This window comes from Mixophyes fleayi, chromosome 3 (assembly GCF_038048845.1).
Source record: "Mixophyes fleayi isolate aMixFle1 chromosome 3, aMixFle1.hap1, whole genome shotgun sequence".
Taxonomy (NCBI): Eukaryota; Metazoa; Chordata; class Amphibia; order Anura; family Limnodynastidae; genus Mixophyes; species Mixophyes fleayi.
The window spans coordinates 323,068,551-323,094,081 of record NC_134404.1 but is presented as its reverse complement, the minus strand read 5'-3'; the positions used below and the strand labels follow the sequence as shown (position 1 = coordinate 323,094,081).

Genomic DNA, 25,531 nt, shown 5'->3' with positions numbered 1-25,531 from the left:
GCGCTGAGGTTCAGCCCTTTATTTAAATTAAATTAGCATATTGCTGCTGGGAAGGCATATTGTACAGTGTGTACGGAGTCACGATCTTCTGAGTCGATGGTTCTGACAGACGAACATCACAGATAAGACGGTAAATCATGTAAAACGTCTATAGTGTCTACACATAGATCAGCAGGCTGATCGGGACTGTCAGTCGATGGCAAAATCATTAACAATATCGCATCAGGATAAAGTGTGTATCTAGCTTTAAAGTTAAAATTGTAATGAGCCCCTCAGCACAGCAATGATGCTCCTGAAGTGAATCCTCTCCACCCTTTATCCCATTTCAATAATTATGCTACACTAAATGAAATCTCATTATTGCACAGCCCTGTAAAACTAGGAGTATCATCATCATAATTTATTTATATAGCGCCACTAATTCCGCAGCGCTGTACAGAGAGCTCACTCACATCAGTCCCTGCCCCATTGGAGCTTACAGTCTAAATTCCCTAACATACGCACAGACAGAGAGAGAGAGACAGACAAGGGTCAATTTTGATAGCAGCCAATTAACCTTCCAGTATGTTTTTGGAGTGTGGGAGGTAACCGGAGCACCCGGAGGAAACCCATGCAAACACAGGGAGAACATACAAACTCCACACAGATATGGCCATGGTCGGGAATTGAACTCACGACCCCAGCACTGTGAGGCAGAAGTGCTAACCACTTAGCCACCGTGCTGCCACAGAGTATGCAGTGACTGTCATCACTGCTCCCCTGGGACTGTGTAAAACGCCACCATCTTTCTGCTTTTTCACTTTGGCGGAAATCTAGATGCAGGATGGGACCAAAGCTGAGATTTTCTTCTCCATAAATTACCTCATGAGTGTCTGTAAGACAGGGACACCGAAATCAGGTCTCAATGGGCCTTGTTAAAGCCTGCTTAACGCACTTTGACGTTGAGAGTCCATGAATAATGTAAGTAAATGGACCTATACACATACTTCTTCACTATACTTTGTTTTGAGTCAATAACAATGTTGCCTGCAGCGCTCACAAGCGTCATTAAGTACATAGTGCACTATGCTGTAGGGAAGCTTTGAGAACATGCTTTAAAGGCTCTGTTAAAAGCGAGGACAAAGTACAAGGTATGGTCTTTGCTGTTACAGTAATATTTTTCAATGTCATGTGGTACAGGGCCTAGGATATCAATTAACTGTTTCCATGCCCACACACCCTGGACCTCTGTCAGACAAAGGGCACAGATTCCGCTCAGGCCAAAACGTCATCTGAAAGGAATCGTACAGACAAGCAACTAAGGAGCGATTAGAAAGAATATGCTCGGGTGGTGTTCTGGAGGATACACAACATGAGCAGCCCTCAATATCGTGCCGCCATCAGGATCAACGATCCTCCCGCTCGCCTCTGCTGGTCCTACAGAAGCTGTGGGTCAGCCCTGTTATTCCAGAATATGATGTATGCTCACAATTCCACTGCTTGGGGCTTATTCGTGGTTTCCACTTCATTACTTCATTAGATTTACTGGTTTAGTGCCCGACATAGACATACAGATATGACATCCATGAAAACAGTAAACGTAATAACATATATATGATGATATATGGGAACAGAGTATAATAATAAGTGTGTGGGTGCAATTAACTTCATATATCGCTTAGTATAAGACATGACAACAAGGAGGACAGAGCGGACAGACATAGGGTACAGACCCTGCCCATTATAGAAGAAGAGGTTAGTGAGAGACAATAGTGACATTAAGCTTCGAACTCCAGGTAGAAGCAGAGAAGTTGAAAGCTAAACTGTGGAAGTGGCAGTGGGTGGATTCGGCCACCTTACCGGCAGAGGCATGTAGCCGTTGGGATTACTGATCCCGATACCTGCACGATATTCAGAGGGCGAACGCTGACATCATGCCCAGTCTGAAACACCACCCGACCAAATTTCTACTAATTGCACATTACGCGCTGGTCTGAACGAGCCAGAAAACACCTAACGTTCTCGTCGCTCTATATAATTAACCGGGTCCTTAAGCACTAAGTTCCAACACTTAACCTATTTTGCGCTGGGCCTCCACTTTGCTTTAAGACTCAGGTATCATTTCTTAATTACTGCCCGTAGCGTAATCAGTTGGTTTCAGCTATTAGCCCAGATTTACCTGACCCTCTGGCAACATATTGCAAAGCAGCACTTCCTGTAAGACTACAAAAAGCCAAATATGCTGCTGAAAACAGCTAATACAGCCTCAAGAGTCTCCACTAATGAAAAGCAGATTTACACATAAACTTTGCCCATTAAAGAAATACTTAATTCTGGTGCGTGATTCAGAGCTCACAATACAAACCAGGTTTTCTTGTTTCTTTGTTGTTTTCTTGCAAAAGTCTATTTTTTAATATGTGGAATTGAAATGTTTTTTTTTGTTTTTTTAATGTTGGCAAATGAAAACTAAAATTGAAGGGTCTATTAGATTAATGTTCTTAAAAGATTCAGAAACAGACGTGATGCACCAGCTGATTTCTAATGACGTTCTTAAGGTATAGCGCAAGATAACTTTAGAATTGGACACGTAATAAAAATGCTGCTTATTGGGATTATAATTAGTTTAGATGGCTGCTAAATACCTGTACAGTAAGAGCAGAAATCATGCACCATAAATATGAACAATCCACTGCAGACTGCATACATAGTAACATAGTACTTTGTGTGTGCTTAATATGAACCCAGTTTTAAAACAGCTGAGCTGTCAATGATTCTAGTAAACAGTGTTGTAGCCAAAGCAGTCATTGAAAACCAGACACATGACATACACATGATATATCACTCCGTCCACATTATTTAACATGCAAGCTGGTGGTTTGCATTGTATCATCAACTGCAGGCATGCAGAATCCATCTTAATGAATCACAACAACGCAGGATGTGTATTTCACATGTATCCAGTTTACAATGACCGACCAGACAAATACAGTAAAAAGTACAGTAAAAAAAGTGTTCTACATTGACCTGGCTTCTCATCCCAAGCAATCATGCATCAATGCCGCATTACCCGAATTCCCGGTAGGATTCCCGGTAGAGCAGGTTCTTCTCCCGCATTCTTCTGGGAGACTCCATGACGTGATTGCATCATTTTGGTCCCGCTCCACCTGTGCGGAAAAATGATGTTTTCTTGTCTTTGTGTCGCAGGGCCAAAATGACGCAATTTGCCGCCACCGCCCAGTAACGCACGCAGGGGCGGTTTCTGGGTCTCCAGAAATCCCTCCTCTTCGCTAAAAGAGTGCCCTATATAGCGGCACTGTAGTATACAGCAGCCGCGGCGCTGCCAAAGAAGCGGTGATGTATAGTACAATGCTGCCTCAACTGAGCTGCTGCGCATGCGCGGCAGCTCTCTCGCTTTTTTTTAAAAAAAAAAAAAATGCTCCGTGCGCCCCTGCCGCCCCCCTCCGTGTTCACACTTAACCTCCACCTCCAGGGTCTCCGGGATACAAGGAGTAAAAAGTTGGTAAATCTGATGTGAACAGATAAACAAATGTCTATAGATAATTGGCTCACATACAAGGACAGTGAAGCTGAAGTGTAGAGGAGACATAGGCGGGTGAACAGGACATGGGGGAGCTTCTGTAATCCCCATAACTCCCCACTCCCCCGTAGCTGCCACCAGGGACAGGCTGGGGGGCAGGGGGGGGCATCTAACCCCGGGCCGTTCCCATACTGGGCTATCTTGGACTGGGTCACCTGCATTTTTCTTTCTTTAAAATGTTCCTAATAGGCTGCAAAGACGAGTCCCTCACCCAGGTTAAAATCTGCCACCTGGCTCCTGGCTGCCACCCTGTGGTGGTGACAAATCACAAACAGAGAAGTAACTTACAAAGTAAATATTTCCAGAAGATATCTAACACATGATACACACAGGATATACTATTGATGGTATCTTATGGTGACAGTAATGACCCCACAATTTCTGATAGCAGAAATACATTTAGGGCACCATTTAGAGTTAGGAGAAAAGCCAGGTAAAGGGACACATTTGCACCTGGACAAAACTATATTGTGATTAAAGAATTTTCTGCAGGGAAATACTGTCAGGGAAATACTGTCTGCTTCTGCATATAGCACAGAAACACTGAGCAGCTTTATTAATATAGAGTTGAGCCTCATCCCTTCCAAATTCTAAATCTAGCCACTTGTATTAAATATGGCGCCCCCTACAGCTTAACATGCGGTACAGATTTAACCCCTCCCACACTGTCAGTCCTATTTAGTACTGATAACTAGAGATGCTCACTGACCCCAGTGTTTTGGTTTTGGATCTGGATTACCGTCATGTTTTGCTTTTGCCAAACCGCCATTGCGTGTTTTGGTTTTGGATTTGTTTTGCTATTTTGTTTAAAATTCAATGTTTTTGGGCAAAAAATAACCAAATTTAGTGCTCCACCTGTTTCTTGGATAAGTAATGTAATTGTAAAGCTAATAAAATATCAAAAAAACAGTTTAATTCCTGGTAGGCCTTCATTAATTCTACACACAAACCAGATTGTCTTCCTCTCCATCTATGCATATTGGCAATGCAGCCATCGTCTTTGGATGTATACTACACCCTACACTTATAGTTAAATATGTAAAGAAATGGACAAAGGCAGTTTGGTTTCTGTCTCTAGGCCCCCCTCCACTTGTAAAAAAAGAGTTAAAAATGGAGCCGTTATAGAATATACAATATTAATTGAAATTGACAAAGACAGTTTGGGGTCACTCTGTCTATGACACCCTACCCTTATTGAGAATTTGCCAAAACAGCAGTCTTTCAAGACGGTACATGATATAGAAATGCCCCAAGTCCCTTTCCTCTTTGGGGGTAGATTGCACCCTACACTTAAATAGAAAGTTTTAAAAAGATGTTATCGTCATTATCTTCAGCTTCATCCTCACCCTCATCAGTGTGTACGTCATCATCACAGACTACCAATTCATCGCCGCTTGAATCCGCCATTAGAGAACAGTCAGTGCTTGGATGTCTTGGATGGTGAAGGCCTTCCTAGTGGAAGATGTAGCTCATTTTTATAAACATCATTTTCTACACATTTTTGGGAAGTAACCTTCTACGGCGATCACTGACTAAGTTCCCTGCTGTGCTGAATACTCGTTCAGAGTACACACTGGAGGGTGGGCAGCTTAGGTATTGCAAAGCAAGTTTGTACATGGGTTTCCAAATGGCCTGCTTTTCTTCCCAGTAAGGAAAGGGACTGTCTGACATTTCAGACAGAAAAATTATTGTTTCACACTTCGGAATATGGGAGACCCCAAAGCACTTGTAGTGCAAATTTTTTTTTAGAAATACTGCTGACAAATATCTCTTTTGACAGAAAAATTAGTTTAAAACACTGGGGAATATTGGACACCCCAAATCACTTGTAGTGCAAAATATTGTCTTATATAGATACTGCTGACAAATATGACTTTTTTGACAGCCAGAAAAATTTGTGTTAAACACTGGGGAATATTGGACACCCCAAAAGCACTTGTAGTGCAAAATATTGTTTTAGATACTGCTGACAAATATGACTTTTGACAGCCAGAAAAATTACTGTAAAACAATGTGGAATATGGGACACCCCAAAAGCACTGGGAGTGCAAGAAATTGAAAAAAAAAAACCCTCCTCTATCCTCCTCTCTTACTGCTCTAACAATTGGTATTAATATTAAAATGGTATAGAATAGAAACAATAATGTGTCCAATTATTGCTCTGTCCCTGCGCTGATAAAGCCTGTGTGACCTAACCCTGCTCTCTCCCTCTGTCACATGGCGATGGATTGCTGTGGAGCGGGTATTTATGCTTTTCAAATCTCGCGAGAAACGAGCTCAGAAATACGAATACGTCACGATGACGTTTTGCCTCGATTTCGATTCCGAATGGGCGGGAGAGTACTGAGCCTGCTCGGCTCGGTACTCGGATAGGCTAAATTCGGATGGATTCGGATCTTGGGGAACCGAGCCCGCCCATCTCTACTGATAACCAACCTTTAAATGTCTCTTATGTAATAAACAGAGAAACATCCTATTTCAGTTCACATATTGCACAGACCCCCCTATTGGTCGTCATATGTTCCACAGAGAGCCCCCATTGGCAGATGTATATTGCACACCGCAGTGCCAGTCATACCGTTCATGGAGGTATCTCCCAACGCTAGCCACACATTACACAGAGATACCCCAATTACAGTTATCTACTACCCTGAAATACCTTTTTTTCTGTCCCATTCTCCTATATGCAGTCCCATACCACTTACCTTCCTCAAAGCGTCTTAAAAGATCACAACACTACAAGCTCGTATCTGAATCTAGAGAAGTGTGTAGTGTTGAATAACCTCAACACACACACACACAAACACACACACACACACACACACACCACATATGTGATGTTGAGTTTTCGGGAACATGTACCCCTTTTGAAATTAGATAATTGGATGAAGGTGGTAATCTATAACTTCTGTACACAAATATCGGTTGCAATTATCTTAACAACATGAAATTAAGTTTAATCTACTTACGTTAGTTAATGTAAAAATATAATGTGGTAAAGAAGGTAATTCATGTTTCAAACATGTTAATCACATCGAGTTCAGTCTCATTCTGTTCATGTTCGCAGATTGCGAATGCTAAGCATAACTAATATTACTTTTCATACGCCAAATAGCAACTCCATAGATGCCATAAAAGAACCAGTTTATACAAGTCCAGGGGCGGGAGAAAGACAGCCGGCCACACAAGAAACAGATGACCCCCACCACAAGAAACAGTGGCCAAAGGAATCAGCCAATGGGGCATCGAGTTCTTGGGAGGTCATGACCCATCGACCTATGGATGTGGACCTTAATCTGGTATCTGAGTATCTCTGTGATGTCACTGCTTTTTATGACTGATCAGTGTATAAATTGTTCACCTCTGGCTTTGGGAACCAGAGCGTTCTGATAGAGGGTTGTCGGTGTCGACCACGCAGGCGTATGCATGCCAAACTTTGCTCTGTAATCTGTTTTGCAAATAAAACTCTTGAGCATTGAAACCACAGCGATCTCATCGGAAAATCTTTTATTTCATACGATACAAGGAACGTATCAGCACTCACTGCCCCTAAGGAGCCCAGAGGTGTGGCTGTCACTTCTACTGTAACCATGATGGCAGCGTGTGGAGAAATGGTCCACCTTCATTTCAAGGACCTTTGATGTCTTGTTTAAACAGTCTATATATTCACATTAACTGATAAGTAGCCAAATCCCTCCCTTTGTACACTGGTTCTTCTATTTCCTCTTTCATTCTGACTAGAGTGCAGATAAAAATGAAAAAGCTGATTATGAGCTGAAGTCTATTTTAAGCACAAATGTAAAACACACATACAGTACATGAAAGGGTGCTAATCGACAAGACACGGGTAGTGCGTTGCCATTGATGACCTTTTAAAACCAAGCTCAGGATGTACTTGTCTAGTCAAGTGTTAGATGACTATCCCCTACAACATTTATGGCCCCAGTGAAAAATGTGTTAGGGGCCCTCCCACAGCTCTTTTGTATACTATTGCATCCTTACTAATACATAGTGGTATAATGCTCCAGTGTAATATACAGTGGTGGCCCGGCCAGCTCTAATAGATAAATGCTACCATGTCTGCAAGTAACAGCTGAAAGTGTAGTTGTAAATATACACACAGTGGGGGCAGCCATTTTGTGGTCTGAACCAAAACTTGGCATGACTGAGACTGAGGAATGAGCCACTTTGTAATGGTACCAGTAGTAATAGTGAATTAATAGGCTGCGTTCTCAGGAATATTGTCTGCCTCCATCGTCATTGGTGGGAACTTCTAAATGGTAGATTATTACACCTTTCAAACAAAGACAGGGATTAACATCAAAGTAATTAACAAACCACTGTGGTGGGGGAGGATTATCATGACAGCTACTGAATAATTAAATGCTTGTGATGAAGCCTCTCTCTGATTCTGGGCACTCTTAATTACCTTGATTTCAACCCCTGTCTCCCTTAGACAAATGCAGCACACTGCACCACGATTAATTCCTGTGTTGTGTTAAATGTTTTAACTGGTGACCCTATATACACTCCAGTATGATGAAATGTCACCAGGTGTTGGAGAGAAAGGCAAACACTGAGTGTCACTAAACCACTAAGTGCCTCTTCTACAGGAGCTCTTTCCAGTAACTGAGATTGACTCCTATCATGTAATTAACTCTCTCCTCTTTGATAACAGTTGATGCCCATTCTTACTTCACTGATTCGTGGAAAACAAAAACCCTTCACAAGGATTATATGGCAAGGTATGAATATTTTTTTATTGAAAGGAAAACAATTAAAGCATATGTCCACCTTGCATGGGTTTTTATTTACTAAACTGAAGAAGATCCAGAATCATTTTTGTTGATTAACACCCTGCCAAGCTGCAAGCTTGTTAGATACAGCGTCTACTAGAGCGTATCTAAAGCTGGGTACACACTACAGAATTTTCCCACCAACTTTTTTATGCCGATCGATTTTATATGCGATCGATGGTCCGATCGCTCGGTCCATGGACTGCATACACACTAGCCTTGTTCAGGACGATAAAGGGAAGAAGCGGACGTCCCTTTAGCGAATTTTTACAGCCATGTTGTCGTGGAGCAATGATTGCAATTTCGTACACACTGAAGCAACATCGGTCGGAAGTTTATACACATTACACAACGGAAACGAGATTGGAACGAAAATAATTAAACGGTACGACCAACCAAATGAGGCGACAATCGTCCATTTGGGCAGACTTTCGACCATCGTGTCACTGTACACACTGACCCGACTTTTAAAAGAGCGGTGGTATGTCGGCTGGTTGAGCCGATTATTGGCCGAAAACCCTGTAGTGTGTACCCAGCTTTACATGTACTGCAGATTCAAATTACTCCTCTTGATTACCGCATGCGTGCTGCATACAGACGGCCCCTACCAATGCGTCCTCTGCCGACATGACGACTTTCAAACCCCAAGCGCACAAAATTATTTGCACAGAGATTATGATGGGCAGTTAAAGCCGGCTGTATGCACAGCACATGTGAGGACAAGGAGGAGCACATAAGATAAACTTGAGAAGTACTCTACTTGCAGCTAAACCATGCCAAGATTTCAGGGGGGGGGGAAATCACTTTAAATTGGCAATTTGGTAAGGAAACCATTAAGCTTTAGGTGTTATAACCATGATAATTGGGTCTGCTTTTGTTTAATAAATAAAGTCCACAAAAGGTGGGCCTGTGCCTTGAGCAGCGACAATTTGGTTGCACAGTAAAGCTGTCTCTATCTGTGACTGTTCTGTGCTGCATCAGTTCCAGGCCACTAGATAGTTTAATTGTGCAATATCCTCCATCATAGTTTCAATCAATAAAAACTTCTTTTCTCTTGTGGTTAAATCTACTTTCACCACAAGATAGGTAATGTCACTTTCACTATAAAGGCTGTGCAGAAAGTGACGTCAGAATGTAAGTGATCATTGTGGTTCCAGCCAAGATCTAGGTGCAGTCACTGACAATGTGTTACTTATATGTGTCCCAGCAGCTGTTATTCTCTGCTTTATGCCCCGACGAGCTTATTATTCAATAAGGGCAGCGAGGGACGCTCGTAGGGCATAAAACTGAAAATGAGACTGAACTTGATGTTATTATTTGCCAAGAGAAGCCAATTTCAGCATCATGTGACCTCCTTCGGACCACCTGACCTCCTGTGCACCACCTGACCTCCTCTGCACCCCCTGACCTCCTCCGCACCACCTGATCTCCTCCGCACCACCTGACCTCTTCCGCACGACCTGACCTCCTCTGTACCACCTGACCCTCTTCCGTACCACCTAACCTGCTCTGTACCCCCTGACCTCTTCTGTACCACTTGACCTCCTCTGTACCCCCTGACCTCCTGTGCAACACCTGACCTCCTGTGCACCACCTGACCGCCTCTGCACCCCCTGACCTCCTCCGCACCACCTGATCTCCTCTGCAACCACCTGACCTCTTCTCCGCACGACCTGACCTCCTCTGTACCCCAACCTCCTCTGTACCACCTGACCTCTTCCGTACCACCTGACCTGCTCTGTACCCCCTGACCTCTTCTGTACCACTTGACCTCCTCTGTACCCCCTGACCTCCTCTGCACCCCCTGACCTCCTCTGTACCCCCTTATTTCCTCTGCACCCCCTGACCTCTTCTGTACCACCTGACCTCCTCCGGAACCCCCAATCTCCTCCGCACCACCTGACCTCCTCCGCACCACCTTATCTCTTCCGCAAACCCTGACCTCCTCTGTACCCCCTGATCTCCTGTGTACACCCTGACCTCCTCCGCACCACCGGACCTCCTCCACGCCCCGTGATCTCCTCCACACCACCTTATCTCCTCTGCACCCCCTGACCTCCTCTTCACCACCTGGCCTCCTCCTCACAACGCCAACAGCACATCTGAGATCAGAGGAGGAGGGACATGCGGTGGTCTCCACCTTCCTCCGCGGGTGTTTCTTGCTTACTCCATTGAAACAAATCAGGGATTTTTTGTCAGGCCCTCTTAAGCTGCTACTCTGCGACCTAAGCTTATGTATACTTAAATAGCAGCCATAGACTTTGAAAGAGCAGGACCCCTTTTGGGCAAATACCATGAAACACTGTAGCACATTGTTTAGCTTTACTAGAAAGCAACCTTTGACCAGATAGATCGCTCTTTGGATCACTTAACAAATTTGAAAAAAACCCACCACACACATCAAACGCTTTTTCATGTAAAAAGTTTAAAATATGGAATGTTTTAGTATAATGTACCTTTAACTGTACAAATATAAAAAATTAAATATTTCTTTGTTTTTGCTCTTCATTATACACAAACTATTTTGCAGCCTCCTGTGCCCTAAGGGGCCACTGTGATTTGCTGAGATAAGCATCTCTACAATAAGGTGGGGCTGTAAGAACCTCCAGTACAAACCTGTTGAAGAAAACAAAAAACAAGGATAGAAAAGTGTTGTTTTAAGGCACAGAGTGGTTTTAAATTACCAGGCTGAGGACCATTCAACAATAAATCACATGTGCTTTTGACTCTTTGAATACAAAATAATAGCGTGACATGCTATCAGCTCCAGGACCAAAGAGCGCTTACAAAATATGTTAAATCTGCCAAGAAATGTCAGGTTAATTTGGTACCATTGTAATGCTGTTATTTGACATGTGGGAGATGCGCAAAACTGCACAGCAATATTATCATATTGTTTCATTTATAAAGCACCACCGTGTTCTGTAGCAGAGTACATATCATCATCATCTTCCCCATTTATTTATATAGCAAACAGTGCAAATAAGCTAGTTTATAAAATAATAATACACACACAGTGGCCTAGTGGCTAGCACTTCTGCCTCACAGCACTAGGGTCATGAGTTCAATTCCCGGCCTTATCTGTGTGGAGTTTGTATGTTCTCCCTGTGTTTGTGTGGGTTTCCTCCGGGTGCTCCGGTTTCCTCCCACACTCCAAAACATACTGGTAGGTTAATTGGCTGCTATCAAAGTGTGTGTGTGTGTGTGTGTGTGTGTGTGTGTGTGTGTGTGTATTTAGACTGTAAGCTCCAATGGGGCGAATGAGTTCTCTGTACAGCGCAGAATTAGTGGCGCTATATAAATATATGACGATGATGAATAATAAAAACAATATTTACAAACAGTGGCTCTGTGCTCCTGACTGCTTTATGTTAGAGCGTGGCAACACCCCGTGTTCATGCAAAAACCCACATATCTAGAAAATTTATGCTGAACATTTATAGACAAATAAAGTCTAGCTTGATTTTAAAGCACAGTTTTAAAATATACTATAGCATACAAAAAGTGGAAGCAACCACTTTGTGAGAATTCATGAGAATCTAGCCTATAAACTCACTAGTACCTCACGTATCAAGGTTCAGGCCACAAAATGGCCGCCTACACTATTGTGCCCTAGAGAATAACACTGAATGAAAGCAGGCGACTCCTGCGTCACATGATCCCCTCTGAACATGGCAGGGAGGTTACCTAGGACGGGGTGCAGTGTGCTCTCCCTCGTTTCTTTGCAGGTTTCAGCTGTAGGAGGCATGTGGTCAGGTCTGATATGCATGTAAGAGGTATGTGGCTCCCCACCTGCCCAAAACATGCACATGACATCTCCTCACAAGTCTGGTGGACATGTGGGGAGATTTGGGGGCATGTGGGGAGATTTCAGGGGCATATCGGAAGGTCTCAGGGGCATGTTGCAAGCTCTGGGGTCTTGTGGGGAGATTTCAGGGGCATGGAGGGGAGTACATGTGAGAGGACTCAAAACTTGTGGGGTCTGGGTGCCTGTGGGTACATTTGTTGGCAGTTGGAGGTCTGAGGGCATGTGGGGATGTTTTGGAACAATTGGGAGTTCTGAGCAACATGTGGTGTAATTTCTGATCATGAGAGGCGTGTGGGGGCATTTTCAGATGAGTGATGTTTGCATGCAGAGGAAGTTTTTTAACGCTATTTTCTAATTCTGTAAAGTAAGGGTACTGTGTGGTCCTTTCGAAGGTTGGAGCGTCACACATACAGCCCTTGAAGTATATCAGGGAGCCCATCACTGGGCTAACCTGTCCCGGTAAACTCAGCATAGCTAGAGTAATGACTGAATAAGGTCTTACTAGCAGGAAGCTAATAATATAATCCATACAACATAGATTAAGGCAAAGATGTAAGTTCCAGCAATAGGCACTAAAGATGTGGATCAGGCCTGGTCTACCTGTGGCTCTTCAGGCGTTGTTAACCTACAAGTCCCAGCATACCCTGCCTGAGAGCATGCTGAGACTTGTAGTATTACAACACCTGGAGAGCCACAGCCTGGCCAGGCCTAATGTAGATAATTTCAGAGTAGTCCAGGACTCGATGCTTTGAGTGACAATCATCATTTAAGATCGCAAGTTCTTGGGAGCAAAACCTCAAAACTATTTGTGCTCATATGCAATGATACTGTATTATATTAATGATGTTACTATATGTGTTTTTCACTGTTGCATATATGAAACAATGTTGAATGTCATAATTCTGAGACTTATATTGTATTGTGAAAATCAATAAAACATTGGTCATTGAGAACATGTGTATAAACTCCTGTAAATAATATTAAGTGATTTCTGATGTCAGCCCTTATAATTGGTGAGTTTTGACATAAATGACAGTAGGTAGAGCGTTGCCCATCTATAAACATTGTGCCACTTCTCCGGGCTCTGTACAACACTGCAGTATATGACAGCACTGTATATATAAGCTTATAAAGCTCGACATCAAGGGTTAAAAGACCAAGGGGTGAGGATAGGCCTGCAGGAACATAGATGTATCAGTTATAAGTATAGATCCATTGATTAGAGATCTTTTAAAATCTTGGCCTGTAAACAAGCCTTAAGGGCAGGACAATCCCACCCATGGCTTAAAAACTACAATACCTGCAATCAGCAACTCCTTTCCCTGGGAAAGGCTTAAGAACTAGCTGAGTAAAAAAGACAAATGGAAAAAGCCTAAAATACAAGCTGCCTTAGACGAGCTACTAACATTATTCACAAAGTACATGTTACATCCATGCCTCAGACATGTAATATTGTATTTACATTAGCTCTGCAGCGGAATGTGTGCTATTGTCTCTGTTATCAGTTATTTTAGAGACAAAGGCAGTGTCCTTTCAAAGGCTTACAGACAGGAAGTTTGCTATGTAAAGACAAACATCTCCCCCCCGCCCCCAGGACCTCAACTTCCTTCAGTTCTGATGAGCTCTTGATATTGTCACAATAGCTATATTTTTCTACCGAATATTATTTTATATATAGTTTTATGCAGTTAGTGGGCGGGCATGTACCATATTTCTATATGTTCACTTCAATTTTCTAAAAATGTTCAGTAAAAAACAGAGTCAACTTCAAGGATAACTTTTCCACTCTGTCCTTATTCACATGAATGGGATCTGCTACACTTCTAAATGTAGCAAATGTAAACAACTAAAATTTCAGAATGGAACAGTGCCCCTGGTGGTCACATTGTAGAATATTTGCTTATTTCAAAGTACTAACTTTTGAACAAACCACCTCATACATATTTGTATCTTTGCTTTAATGGGTTAACAAAAATTGGAAATCTGCCCAAAATGCATTTTTCAAGTTCTAAATCTGTTAAAAAGATTTTAGCACCTAGCTGTAGTCTAAAGTCCAGCGAGGTGTTGTGCTTTTAAACCCCATAATTATGTGTAACTTAACAAGCACAAGAATGTTCAGCAAATTGTACTTTATCTTTCTGTAACAGTCAAATGGCATCATGGACCTTTTAACTAAGCATTTCTGCAATATACAGATCACATTTATCTGGATAATGTACACTGTACTCAATGTAAATGGTTATGTTCATACTTATGTAACTATTGCTCAATATCTATGTAGTGTGTGTGTGTGTGTGTGTGTGTGTGTGTGTTGTACCTTTGTCTTTACGCATAGATCACTGTGCACTCCAAAAGCATTGAAGCATTCAGTTGCTACAACTTATTTTTTTAGTTGAGTTCCATAGCAGAACCAAAGTTTTAAGACTTGTCAATTGCAAAAAAAAATCAATGGGGTATCCGTTAAAGCTTAGCAATAATGCTAGGTTTTCAATTATTGTTCATCTGTAATTTAACTAGCTATAGATGCCTGTAATTATAAAGCCACGGAACATGAATAAGCCAATTGTTTGTAGAACATTGTGGTGTCTTAAAACAGAACTCGCTGGCTGTACATCATGTCGTTTGAAGAAGTTTCCATACAAATAAGTGGATTTTGTATCTTTTGTAAATCAGATGCACATTTGGAGGAAACTAGAGTATAAATTTCTTGTGTCTAAAGTTTTTCTTATCAATTTATTTTTAAAAGTTGAATTAAAGAGCAGAAAGTTCAGACGACTTGGTTTACTGTGTACAAGTCAGACAAACCATGTGATCAGCAGAAGCCATTGTGTAAAAGCGTAGAGGGTTAAGAATTGTGGTAATACCCAACTGAACTAGCACTTTGAAACCTTCCACAACACTTGGTATTTGTCCTGGCTAGCTGCCAGCAAATTTTGCAAGAACAGCCCTTTTTCAGTTCAAACACTAACCCGTAGTCAAAGACAAAGAGCCCACCTTACAGACAAAACATCCAAAAAAATGTAATTTTTTTTTTTTTTTATTTCCAAAAATTTATTGGGAGAACTACAAAACATTTACAGTACAAAGTTTACAGTCTCACAATTCTTAGTGAACCGACTAATTATATATACATATATAATTATAGTCAACTCATCCTTTCGTTACATTCAGGAGGGGGGGGGGGGAAACAAAAACGTTAAGTAGCTCAAATAGAGTACATAGTGCTCAATCTGTACCTACTATGTACAAAGGAAAGAGGGGGAGGGAAAATGGCTATGTTTCAGTCATTTGCCATCTAGGCAAATTAAGAGAAAAATAGGTTTGGCTTTCTATGTAAGGAAATTTAAGGAATTTTCTGAAGCTTTCGTGGACTGCACGAAGTTTCAGATTCAAAAGTGTGGCCTTTTATTATTAATTAAGAGTGGTAAGATATAACAAAAACCCATCCCTACATTCAATTTATCACACCTTTCTTTACACAATACTTTTTTGGTTGAGAAACATTTAAGGCATGTGTGAACTCTTCAAAAGGCACTGTGAAAAATAATACTGGGGCCCCAATTATTGCTACATACCATCACAGTGAATGCGGTGGAAAAAGACTAATGAAAATTTATTTAAAAAAAAAAATAATAATATATATAATAATTAGAAAAAAAAATAAAAATACTTGCAACATCTGAGTAAGTCACTCAAGTCAAAATAATAATGCTTTTTTTTTTTTTTTTTAAATTCACTTTTGGACGGGCTACAACAGTTCTATATACGAAATTGGGAAGAAAATGGAAGGGGGAAAGAAAGAAAAAAAAAAAAGTGGGAAAAAATAAAATAACCAATATCCATACAAAATTCCTCAAACTTCTTCCACAGCACTGAGATTTCTTTACAGAAACCATTCAATTTTTTTTGTTGTTTTTTTTTTGTTTTTTATTAACGTAAACAAGGAAAGGAATTAATGAAATAAATATTACATACAATCTCTTAAATTAAGATTTTACTCATTTACAATAAAATAAAACAGGTGAAGTTACAAAAAAAAGGCATATATTACTGTGAAAAGAACATACACTCAACATTTTGCAGATTAATAATGGCAATCATAATTTAAACGTAATAAAAGAATATATATCTATTGCTTTTTCATCATACCCGATAAATACAGTATGAACAAATTATTCAATGTATATTTTTCACAAGATAATAAATAAGTTAAATAGTTTCATATTGAGTTGTGTGCAGTGACAGGCAAGCAACTCAGACAGCTAAAATAATATAATAATAATAAAAAAAAAAAAGAAAAAAAAAAAAAAAAAGAAAAATCAGCAGTTATTCAACAATTATAAACTAACTGAGTGCTTCCAAATAGAGGAACAAATTGTTCTAAGCTAACAGCCCACTAAGTGATGGAAATGGAACTGATGTTAAACTTTGGAATGAAAGTTTTAGTACATGTTAAGCTAAAGAAAAATAGACATCTTAGAGGGTTGCTTGTTGTTAAGGCATATTCTTGGCAGGATGGTGAATTTTAAAAACGCGTATTAAGTTGTTTTTTTGTCTTTCCTTTTTTTCAACTGGACTGTTGTGTTTTATTATTAAACTCTTGGGAGAAGGCTAAAGTGTAGTTCCCCAAGTTTGCTGTGCTAATGCTTTAAGAGATGGAATGCCTGCTGGTGCATAAAACTATCCCCCACCCCCCAATAGACACATCCCACCCGCTAACCCCCACAGTTCTATAAAAATAGTTTTGTTCTATTTGATAAGTTTGCCCTTTTGCGAGTAAGGTTTCTTTTTGTTCAGCTTTCAGGATTTTTTTTTTCACGAGAGTCTTTTTTTCCGACTCTGCTTTTCATTAAATAAAAATTGGCAGAGGCACAAAGGCAAAAAAACAAACAAAAAAATAATAATAATAATAACATTAACAACAATACAGGGAACATCATGAGTGCCAGCTTCAAATAGTTCAAGTGTTTAGTCCTTGCCGTTATTACATAGGTGTAGGCTTGGGTCATCCTCTTATTTCACCCTTCTGAGTCTCTGTAGCACATACTGAGCGAGGTGCAAGGACAGACTGGCAGCTTTGTGACAAAAAAAAAATAATAAGAAAGAGGGGCGAAACTGGCCCCTGACACTTCCACTGTATTTAAAGGCAGGGTGGGCAACAACCCTCTAGTCCAATCACCAGGACAGTTTGTGGAACTCAAAGACCTCAGCTGCCACATAACCTCTAGTGTAGCAGAGCTGTCACTGTCCTGGATTTCAAAGAAAAACCCCACAATCAACACGACCAATGGATTTTCAGCTCTGCTTTTATCTTTAAAACAAGAGGTTCTGCAACAGCTGTGGGCTTTACAGCACTGCCCTCTGCTATTAGACAGGTGGCTATGAAGCCCAATTCATTTAAAAAAAAAACAAAACACAAGAGAAAAAAACAAACATACCAGCCAGGGTAGCAATTGCCTCCCCAGTCCAGAGTGTCCCCTACTGGGGGTGGTGGCTCAGTCATCAGAGATTGACAGCCTGCTGAAGATGGGCAAGCGCCTGTTTGAGTCCAGGGTGGGGGAATCCGATCCACTCAGGCTGCCAGAGCTCAGGGAGCCACTCACATAGCTCTCTCGGTCAGAGAGGGAGTCAGGTGGACTGGGGGGAGCATCAAACACAGGGGACTCAGAGAGGCGCCTCAGGGGTTGGAAGTTGAGGCTTGGAGGGGGCGAGTTGGAGGAAGTTTGCTGCTGCTGCTGGCGACAGTAGGCTGCAGCGTTGAACCCAGACAGGTTGTGGGTCTGGATGGCCAGTGGGGTGATGAGACTCAGCTCCTGGCCAGAGAACGTGAAGGCATTGTTGGCACATGGCACCGCCTCCTCGCAGTACAGGGAGTTGGAGGGCTGCGGAGGAGGAGTGCGGGAGGTTGGGCTCTCCAGCAGAGGGGAGTCCAGGCTGTGGTTAGGGAACCCGGAGAAGCTGAGACTGTGGTGCAGCTTGGGGCGCTGGCCATTGAAGCAGTCCGTAGGGGAGCCACCTCCACCGGGTGCCTGCCTCCTCTCCTCGGCGTTGTGGATGAAGTGGCAACGGGGACCATAGGGGCAGAAGCCGATGGTGTGGAAAGTGCGGCACAGCTCTGTCTTGTACTTGGGGTGTCGGGTCAGGCTGCGCAACTCATGGAAGCCATGGGCAAACTGGCACTTCTCCCCATACTTGCAGGTGCCACTCTCCTCGAAAGGCCGGCACAGCTCTGTCTTGTAGCGGGTGGAGTTTATCTGTGCCCCAGACTTTTGCTGCTGTTGCTGCTGCTGGAGGTGCATGAGGTGCTGGCTGCGCTCCCCATTCTCACTGAACGAACGGTCCCGGAACTTGTTCTCTTTGTTCAGCAGGGCGGTGGTGTTCACCACAGATTCCTTGAGGTTGTTGTTGCAGAACTTGGGGGACGAGTTGTTGTTGTTGGCCAGAGCCTGCAAGTTGCTGGCCGAGTGTCTGCGCAGGAACCCCGGGATTAAGCTGGAATTTTGGGTAGACAACGGGCTGCCTACCGCCTTCTTATCCAGCATGCTGCTCAGGTTCAGATTGTTCAGGACTTTCTCGTTCTAAACAGGACAGAAACAAGAACGATTATCAGACCTCACCCTGACTTTTATAACCAAAGAGCTACAGTACTTCACCGCACATAACTAGTGTAGGCATAGAGACAAGTTATTTTACACTAACTACTCATACACTACACAAACAGCAGCTCAACAAATTTGTACAGACTCTACAAGTACTAACTACAACAGTGACTTAGTGAAGCAGCCATCCACCTACTCCTTCCACTACTGCTGCTGCTGTAGTTACTTTAGCAACTTTTACAAGTACTAGAATTATCCCAGTAACTTCTATAGTCACAATAGTAACTACACACACACTACAATCGCTCCAGTAAACTTCTACTTCTATAACTTTATTTACAGTAATCTGCAGCCAGTTGCTAGAAGTGCATTCTTATAAACAGAACTTCTGCAAACTGCATTAGAACTTCTGCAAAGCAATTAAAGAGTGGAGACTGCCCTGCGCTGCCTGGGCTACTGCAGACTCCACTTAACACATGCATCCATATTACAGATCAGGAAAGTTTCCTAGAACTCCTGGGTGCTGAGTGACACACACACAACACAACACACAACACACAGTCTGCACACACTAAACTTCACATTTCCTTCGGCTGTCACCCTCCACCAGTGCCCACAGCCTGCACAGACTCTTTCCAGGGATCCCTGCATGTTATACGCACCTTACAGAACAAGTCAATGTCGTAGAAGGCTGATAAAAGTGTTGCAGACATTTCCAGCTCCAGTTTGTAGCGAGTCCAGAGGACCGAGAAGATCCTGCGTTACTAAAGGGGTTTAGAATAGCCACGACTAGGCTCCGAGGGAGGGGGCGACAGGTCCGAATTGACTGGGGATGATGGGGTTGAAATAAGTGCAACGAGCTGACTCCCCAGCCCGCGTGCGAGCAGAACTATATAAATGCTACTAGGGCGCGCGGTGGGAGGGATAGAACGCTGACCCAGCCGGGGTCTCTGGGCAACGCCTCTCTCCCACTGTGACGTCAGACAGGCCGCTTCTTATTGGCCGCCGCCAATTTCCTTAGGTAAAAGCCTGCAGACTGTCACCCAGAGCGCAGACACAGCAGAGACGGGGAGCTCTGTAGGCTGGGGCTCCTCACTCAGCTGCTCATAGCCCTATCCCATGGGGCTAAAAACCAACCGGGCATAGACATCTTGTGGCTTTCAAAGTTGCTGTGGAACTAGAAGTCTCAGAATGCCTAATGCATTTCGTCCATTGTTCTTTTTCTTCCTCTGGCTCATGGGGATATTAATTATATAAAATCCTGCCCGGTCCAGGCATCAGCTATCTGTGGCTAATCCAGCTGCTGTGGAACTACAAGTCCCAGTATAGCCAACACACTTCTGGCAATGGAGGTTTTATGTCATCTTTTAAAATCCTGGCTTGTTTACAGCAATAGGCAACTTGTCCTGCCAGCAAGTGAATGTTGGGACTTTTAGTTCCGCAACAGATGCAAAGTTACTGGTTGTGTTATCATGGTAATGTACTTCACCCCACAAAATAAAGATATATGTTAGAATTTTAAAGCCAATTTGTTATTCATAGAGGCATATAAGATAAATATTTATACATATTTATTTTATCTATAATTTTCAGGACAAAATTGCCATGGGAATTTAAACAAAGCAAACGCCACTGTCTGCCTATGCTCCTGTGTAGGGAAATCAGCAATTTATTTTTATTGCTTTTAAAGTTTTTTAAGGACTATTACATGATGAGAGCTGTTCCTAGTGGTGTGGTTTACCATTAAGTTGGTGGATGTAGGGGGCTGTCACATGTCTCTGTACATACATGATCAGGCTGTGACTGGTCCAGTGATTCTCATAGATCACTGGGTCCTGGGTCCATGACAGCAGGGTGTCTCAATGAATCAAGGAGTATGAGGGGAAATCCGAGCGGCCCCCTCCCCTTCTCTCCTCTCTCCCATTTCCTTGTTTATTTCCTTCCACCCTCCTCCCCTGTCTGCTTCTCAAATGGCTGCAGGAAACTTTTTTTTTTTTTTCTTCGCTTTCTGCAGTTTAAGCCTCTATATTCAGCCATGACAGAGCAGCAGAGTCCAGCAGTTATTTACCCCATTACGGGTGGGTGATTATGATCCATATTAACTAGCCAAATGTTACCTATTGAGTGAAGCAAAATTAAATATTGTTAGACGGAGGGCAAATGTTAAAAAGTAAAACTAGAGCAAAGTACGGGCACCCCAGTCCAAGAAACGGGGCTGCCGCATTGCTGCAAAACAAGAGCAGAAAAGGGGCAACGCCACCAATGCCCCATCGCTGGTAAATATGGCTGTGCTGGCTTAGGGCTGCCGTGTCAAAGGACAAAAAGTTGGCTTGTTAGTCCTATCACAAGACCTTGAAAGTCTGCCAACTCCCTGGGAATGAGTGCGGCCTCATTGTGATAAAAGCAAGACAAGAGAGGCCGTGCAGTGTGTCACAGCACAGAATGAGAGGCGGTGGCAGGGCTCCTAACATACAGGTTACAGCTAGGCCCTAAAGCCTTTCTCTGCAGAAAGCATTTGCTACTACTCTTCTTTCAACAAACAATGTAGTTGGCAGCACAGGCAAAACTCGTTATTGCAGCTCCAAGGACTAAATGTGGACGATTGAGAGGACGTGTGGCTGAGCAAAGCAGCCTACTATATGAAACATGCTTTACTATTTATATTAAATTGGAAATGCGTAAAGCATTCTGCCCCAGTTCCTTGTGTTGTCAAACACTTAACATTCGTCAAATCAATCCTTATCCAATATACATTGCAGACACCCCCAGCTAACTTTAATAAAGCCACAAGCTGCCACATGTATACGGCTTCATCCGTAGCAAATACTATTCTATTTTACAACACATCAACCTATCAGAAGTACAGAACTTTCCTCTCTCTCCACAATACTTAAAGTTCTGCAGCAGTGACAGGGTATTATATGCATTATTGTATATTGCAAATAAAGAAGTAAAAAAAAACTAATGGACAACGCTGTGTTTAAGCTATGAACCTGACCTCTTTAGGGCACTCAAGTGTGGAAAAACAAGGGCCTAGATCTGCTTCAGTGTCATAGTTTACATCAATGACTCACATTTTGGTCAATTGACCTTAAACTATACAGAAAGTGGTGAGAACAGTTTTATGTGCTGTATAAAACAATTACAATACTACACAGTAGAACCTATAGCAGCAAGAGATATCATTTCAAAGCTGCTGCAGAACATCTTTAGAAATAAATAACCAGTGAGTGGTCTTTCTACACGTATTAGAACGCAAATTCTATTGAAATCCCCTCCTTTTAATGTCTAATACAATGTCCTTTTGAAAATACATGTATAGAACAGCTGTCAATCAATGGTCATATTGTAATTTTTTTTTTATAGATGAGCGTCCATTGCAGACAATAACACATGTACTACAGTAAACGTTATTACAAAAGCTCATAGTATATGTCAGCGTTCCTTGCATATTTAAGAATAATTTGGGGCCCCACTTAAAGCCAGACAAAAATGCTGACAGATTGCTCATAAACACTAGCTGTAACCATATCTTTGAAACACAACAGAGTGCAAGTATAGTGTCAACACAATCTGTTGCACACAGGTTTGACAATGGAATTATGTACACACACACTTACTATATTCCCATAGGACGCTTGTTTAATGCAATGTGGTTCTGACTGTGTGTGTAATATAAATATATGTAAATAAAATATCCCTGTCCTAGAACAATTAGCTGCAAGTCTGCAGCTTCTCATGGGGCATCAAGGCCAGTCCTTGGTGTCTGCAAACAGATTAATCTTTAGGGATATTTCTTATTTCACTGCAGCCGAGATAACCAGTTGTTCCCTATTTCTAGCCAGGCTACAAAAGAGGATTTTTAAAAAAACAACATTTCAGCTGCTTGTTCTATCCACAGAGCAAATAGGCCTTTTATCTACAAGTCTATGAAGACATTTGGTTGTAGGGTGCAAACCAACAGGGTACCCAGATATAGTGGATTTAAACAGCAAAAGAACTATATGTATTAAAAGAAAAAAAAAAAGTAGTGTGTAAGGGAAGGAGTTAAGGAGTTAAGACCAAAAGCAACATCTGCAGGGATAGGTTAATTCAGCATCTGGCTGCCTGCACAGAGCACAGTGTGTGGAAGTCACAGCATGTGCAGCCTGACCACGTAGCAGGAAGTGTGAGCCTCAGCATTAACCCTTGTGCGGTGCCGGCTAGATCACCCCTGGAGCCCAGCAGAGAGGGAACCGCACATTAGTTACTAGTTACAGTCCCACTTCTTTAACACAACAACGTATTAGGAAGTGAGTTTGTGCTGCCATGTTCCCCCCTCTGGTTGTATAAACCTACATACATACTACATGGGCTTAACCCTCCCTGGTGCCAGCAGCGTTCTGCCTCCTGCAGGGCTGAGCGTCAGCGTTTTCTACATGTGCGTTTTCTAAGCTGACTACTTTGCAAGTTTATAGTCCAAGTTCATGGACGTCGCCCTAGAAATGCCTTTTAGTTTTATTGACAAATCTACATACATACTAGCAATTATATCAATAGGGCACCCAACTGCCTTAAACTTGTTGTGCCCACAGGATCTGCCAAAGATTAATGCACCATACTTTAGATTTACAGCTGTTGGGGACAGACTGACATACTGTATGGATGGGAAAGGAAAACTTTTGTACAAAGAAAACTTATTTAAACTGAAATCGTCAACCACTGTGTAATAATATACTAAACAAAAAAAAGATCTGGCCCCTTTCATGGCATTTATAAGGTGCCCCCTAAAGGCTCCTTCCTTTGCACGGCTGATTGTGGATTCCCTGCAAGTTGTGTCTCAGTAGAAGAAAAAGCTGTTTGCAAAATCTGCAGCTCGTCTCTCTCTCCCTCCCTCCCCAACGCCGCACCCAGCTCTACAGGTCCCATCCTCCACCCGGCAGTGGCTGGTTAATGAGTGACAAGGCTGATCCCCCCCCTCCCCCAAAACTTCCTATCTCTCCCGCCCTGGAGCTTGTGCAGCTGGTTTGCAGGCTAAATAAACCTAGTCTGTGCTATCTGGACTCAAAGAGCATTAACTCCTTCAGGAACACAGGGCACTGTGTGAATTGCTGCAATGCTCACAAGCAAGAACTTTTATGTTTACACACATGGAGATAAACGTTTTAAGAACTATCCTTGTCATTGAGCTCATTCTTGCACGTCTTATACATTAGTGGTTTGTTTTTATTAAGTGTCTTTTACATGTAATTATGTATGTATTCAATTAAGTGACAAAGTTATCTAAACAGATATTAGTTGATAGTTTTGTACATTGTTTTCATGTTTACAGAAGTTGCAGCTTCTTTATAAATAAATATTTTCCTGGCAGATATAAAGTTGTACAACTCGGTTTATAGTGTATTGTAGCACAAGGCTGATCCTGCGACCAGTCTGCAAAGAGATCAGGATATTGCAGACAGGCAGGAATACATCTATGTGTATTATTAATCTATGTTCCAGGCTGACATAAAAGCAAAACACTTTTTTCCACACTGTATTGAGCAATCATCTCCATGAAAAGTTTTTTTTTTTTTTTTTGCAAGTACCTTGAACCGGTAAATTGCTAGCAGATTGCATCGTGTCATTTGACAAATCTGAAGTTACTTTATGATCTACTTCTAAATGAGTTCCAATGTAAGACTAATTACAATGTCTCCTTTATGATTCCAATCCTACAGCAGATCTTGCCATAAAACAAACAACTCCTTCAAACCCGACAGATTTCACTCTTCACCACTGTCATCGTATCTTCAAAGCACAGGACAAATGCCCCCCTCCCTTCCTTAAGGTCTCCCAAATGTGCAATCCCTTCAGCTCTATTCTATGACCAACACCCCCTGAGATTTAATGCTCCTGCAGAGGACAGGCTAATGACTGGTACTGCAGAAGTATAGTTATCTCGAGTTAATTGTCCTCTCCTGATGGCATTCAGTGTCCTAAGCATGCAACAAGTACAACAAGGCTGGAAAAACCCTATTATTGAGTAATTATAGCCAGAGCACTGCACTGTGTTGTTGTTAAAGGAGCCAATATAGGTACATTGTCCTTTTAGAAACGTGAATGCATTTAACTTCGAATTAATTTGTATTTACGATCAGGCTAAAAAACAATGTCCACTTACACAAACACAAAAGATGACCCACATTTGTTAGTGACCCCAGTTCTTAAATTGCTAAGTTTTTGCTCAAAGTATTTTGCCTGCAATATAAGTGCAAACTCATTCAGTTTTCTTAACAAAATAAACCTGTTAATTCAGGTTGAACTGTTTTCAATGCTCGAGGGACATTGAAGGTGTAACAAAAACGTTCATTATTCCCGAAGCACTTTATGAGGGGTAATACATTTTTTTTTTTTAAGATTCCTTTACAAAAGGCACAATAACTCCACCAGTTCTAATATTGCTGCTTTGACAGAGGCACATCTCCACCAAGTGGCCGATGTTGGTAGCGCATGCAGTGGGATTAAAACAAAGATTGCCTGATACATGAAAGCCAGACACATGTTGATATGAAATTCCCTCTAGCTAAAAAGACATTCAACACCAGTGTAATAATAGACGTTGTTTCAGAACAGTCATTTCGCCTAAACAAGAATGCAATTGTAGCAAAGCGGGAGGAGTATGTCAGTGGTTTAAGGCACTGACTGTAGAACAATGACACAGATCTTAGTTCGAATACCAGGTTCAGCTTATTATATACTTTGGGAAGTCACTTTATTCCCCCCTTTACTG

General features: G+C 42.0%; 1 protein-coding gene across 1 annotated transcript; it reads right to left on the bottom strand.

Moving 5' to 3' along the window:
- Window positions 1-15,913: 15,913 nt before the first annotated feature.
- Window positions 15,914-19,676, bottom strand: LOC142144868 (mRNA decay activator protein ZFP36L2-like). The gene is made up of 2 exons (XM_075204149.1): window positions 19,443-19,676; window positions 15,914-18,759 (listed from the first exon to the last, which is right to left on the bottom strand). The coding sequence occupies exons 1-2, from the start codon at window positions 19,491-19,493 to the stop codon at window positions 17,677-17,679; spliced, it is 1,134 nt and encodes a 377-aa protein (XP_075060250.1). The 5' UTR covers window positions 19,494-19,676; the 3' UTR covers window positions 15,914-17,676.
- Between the last annotated feature and the right edge of the window lie 5,855 nt (window positions 19,677-25,531).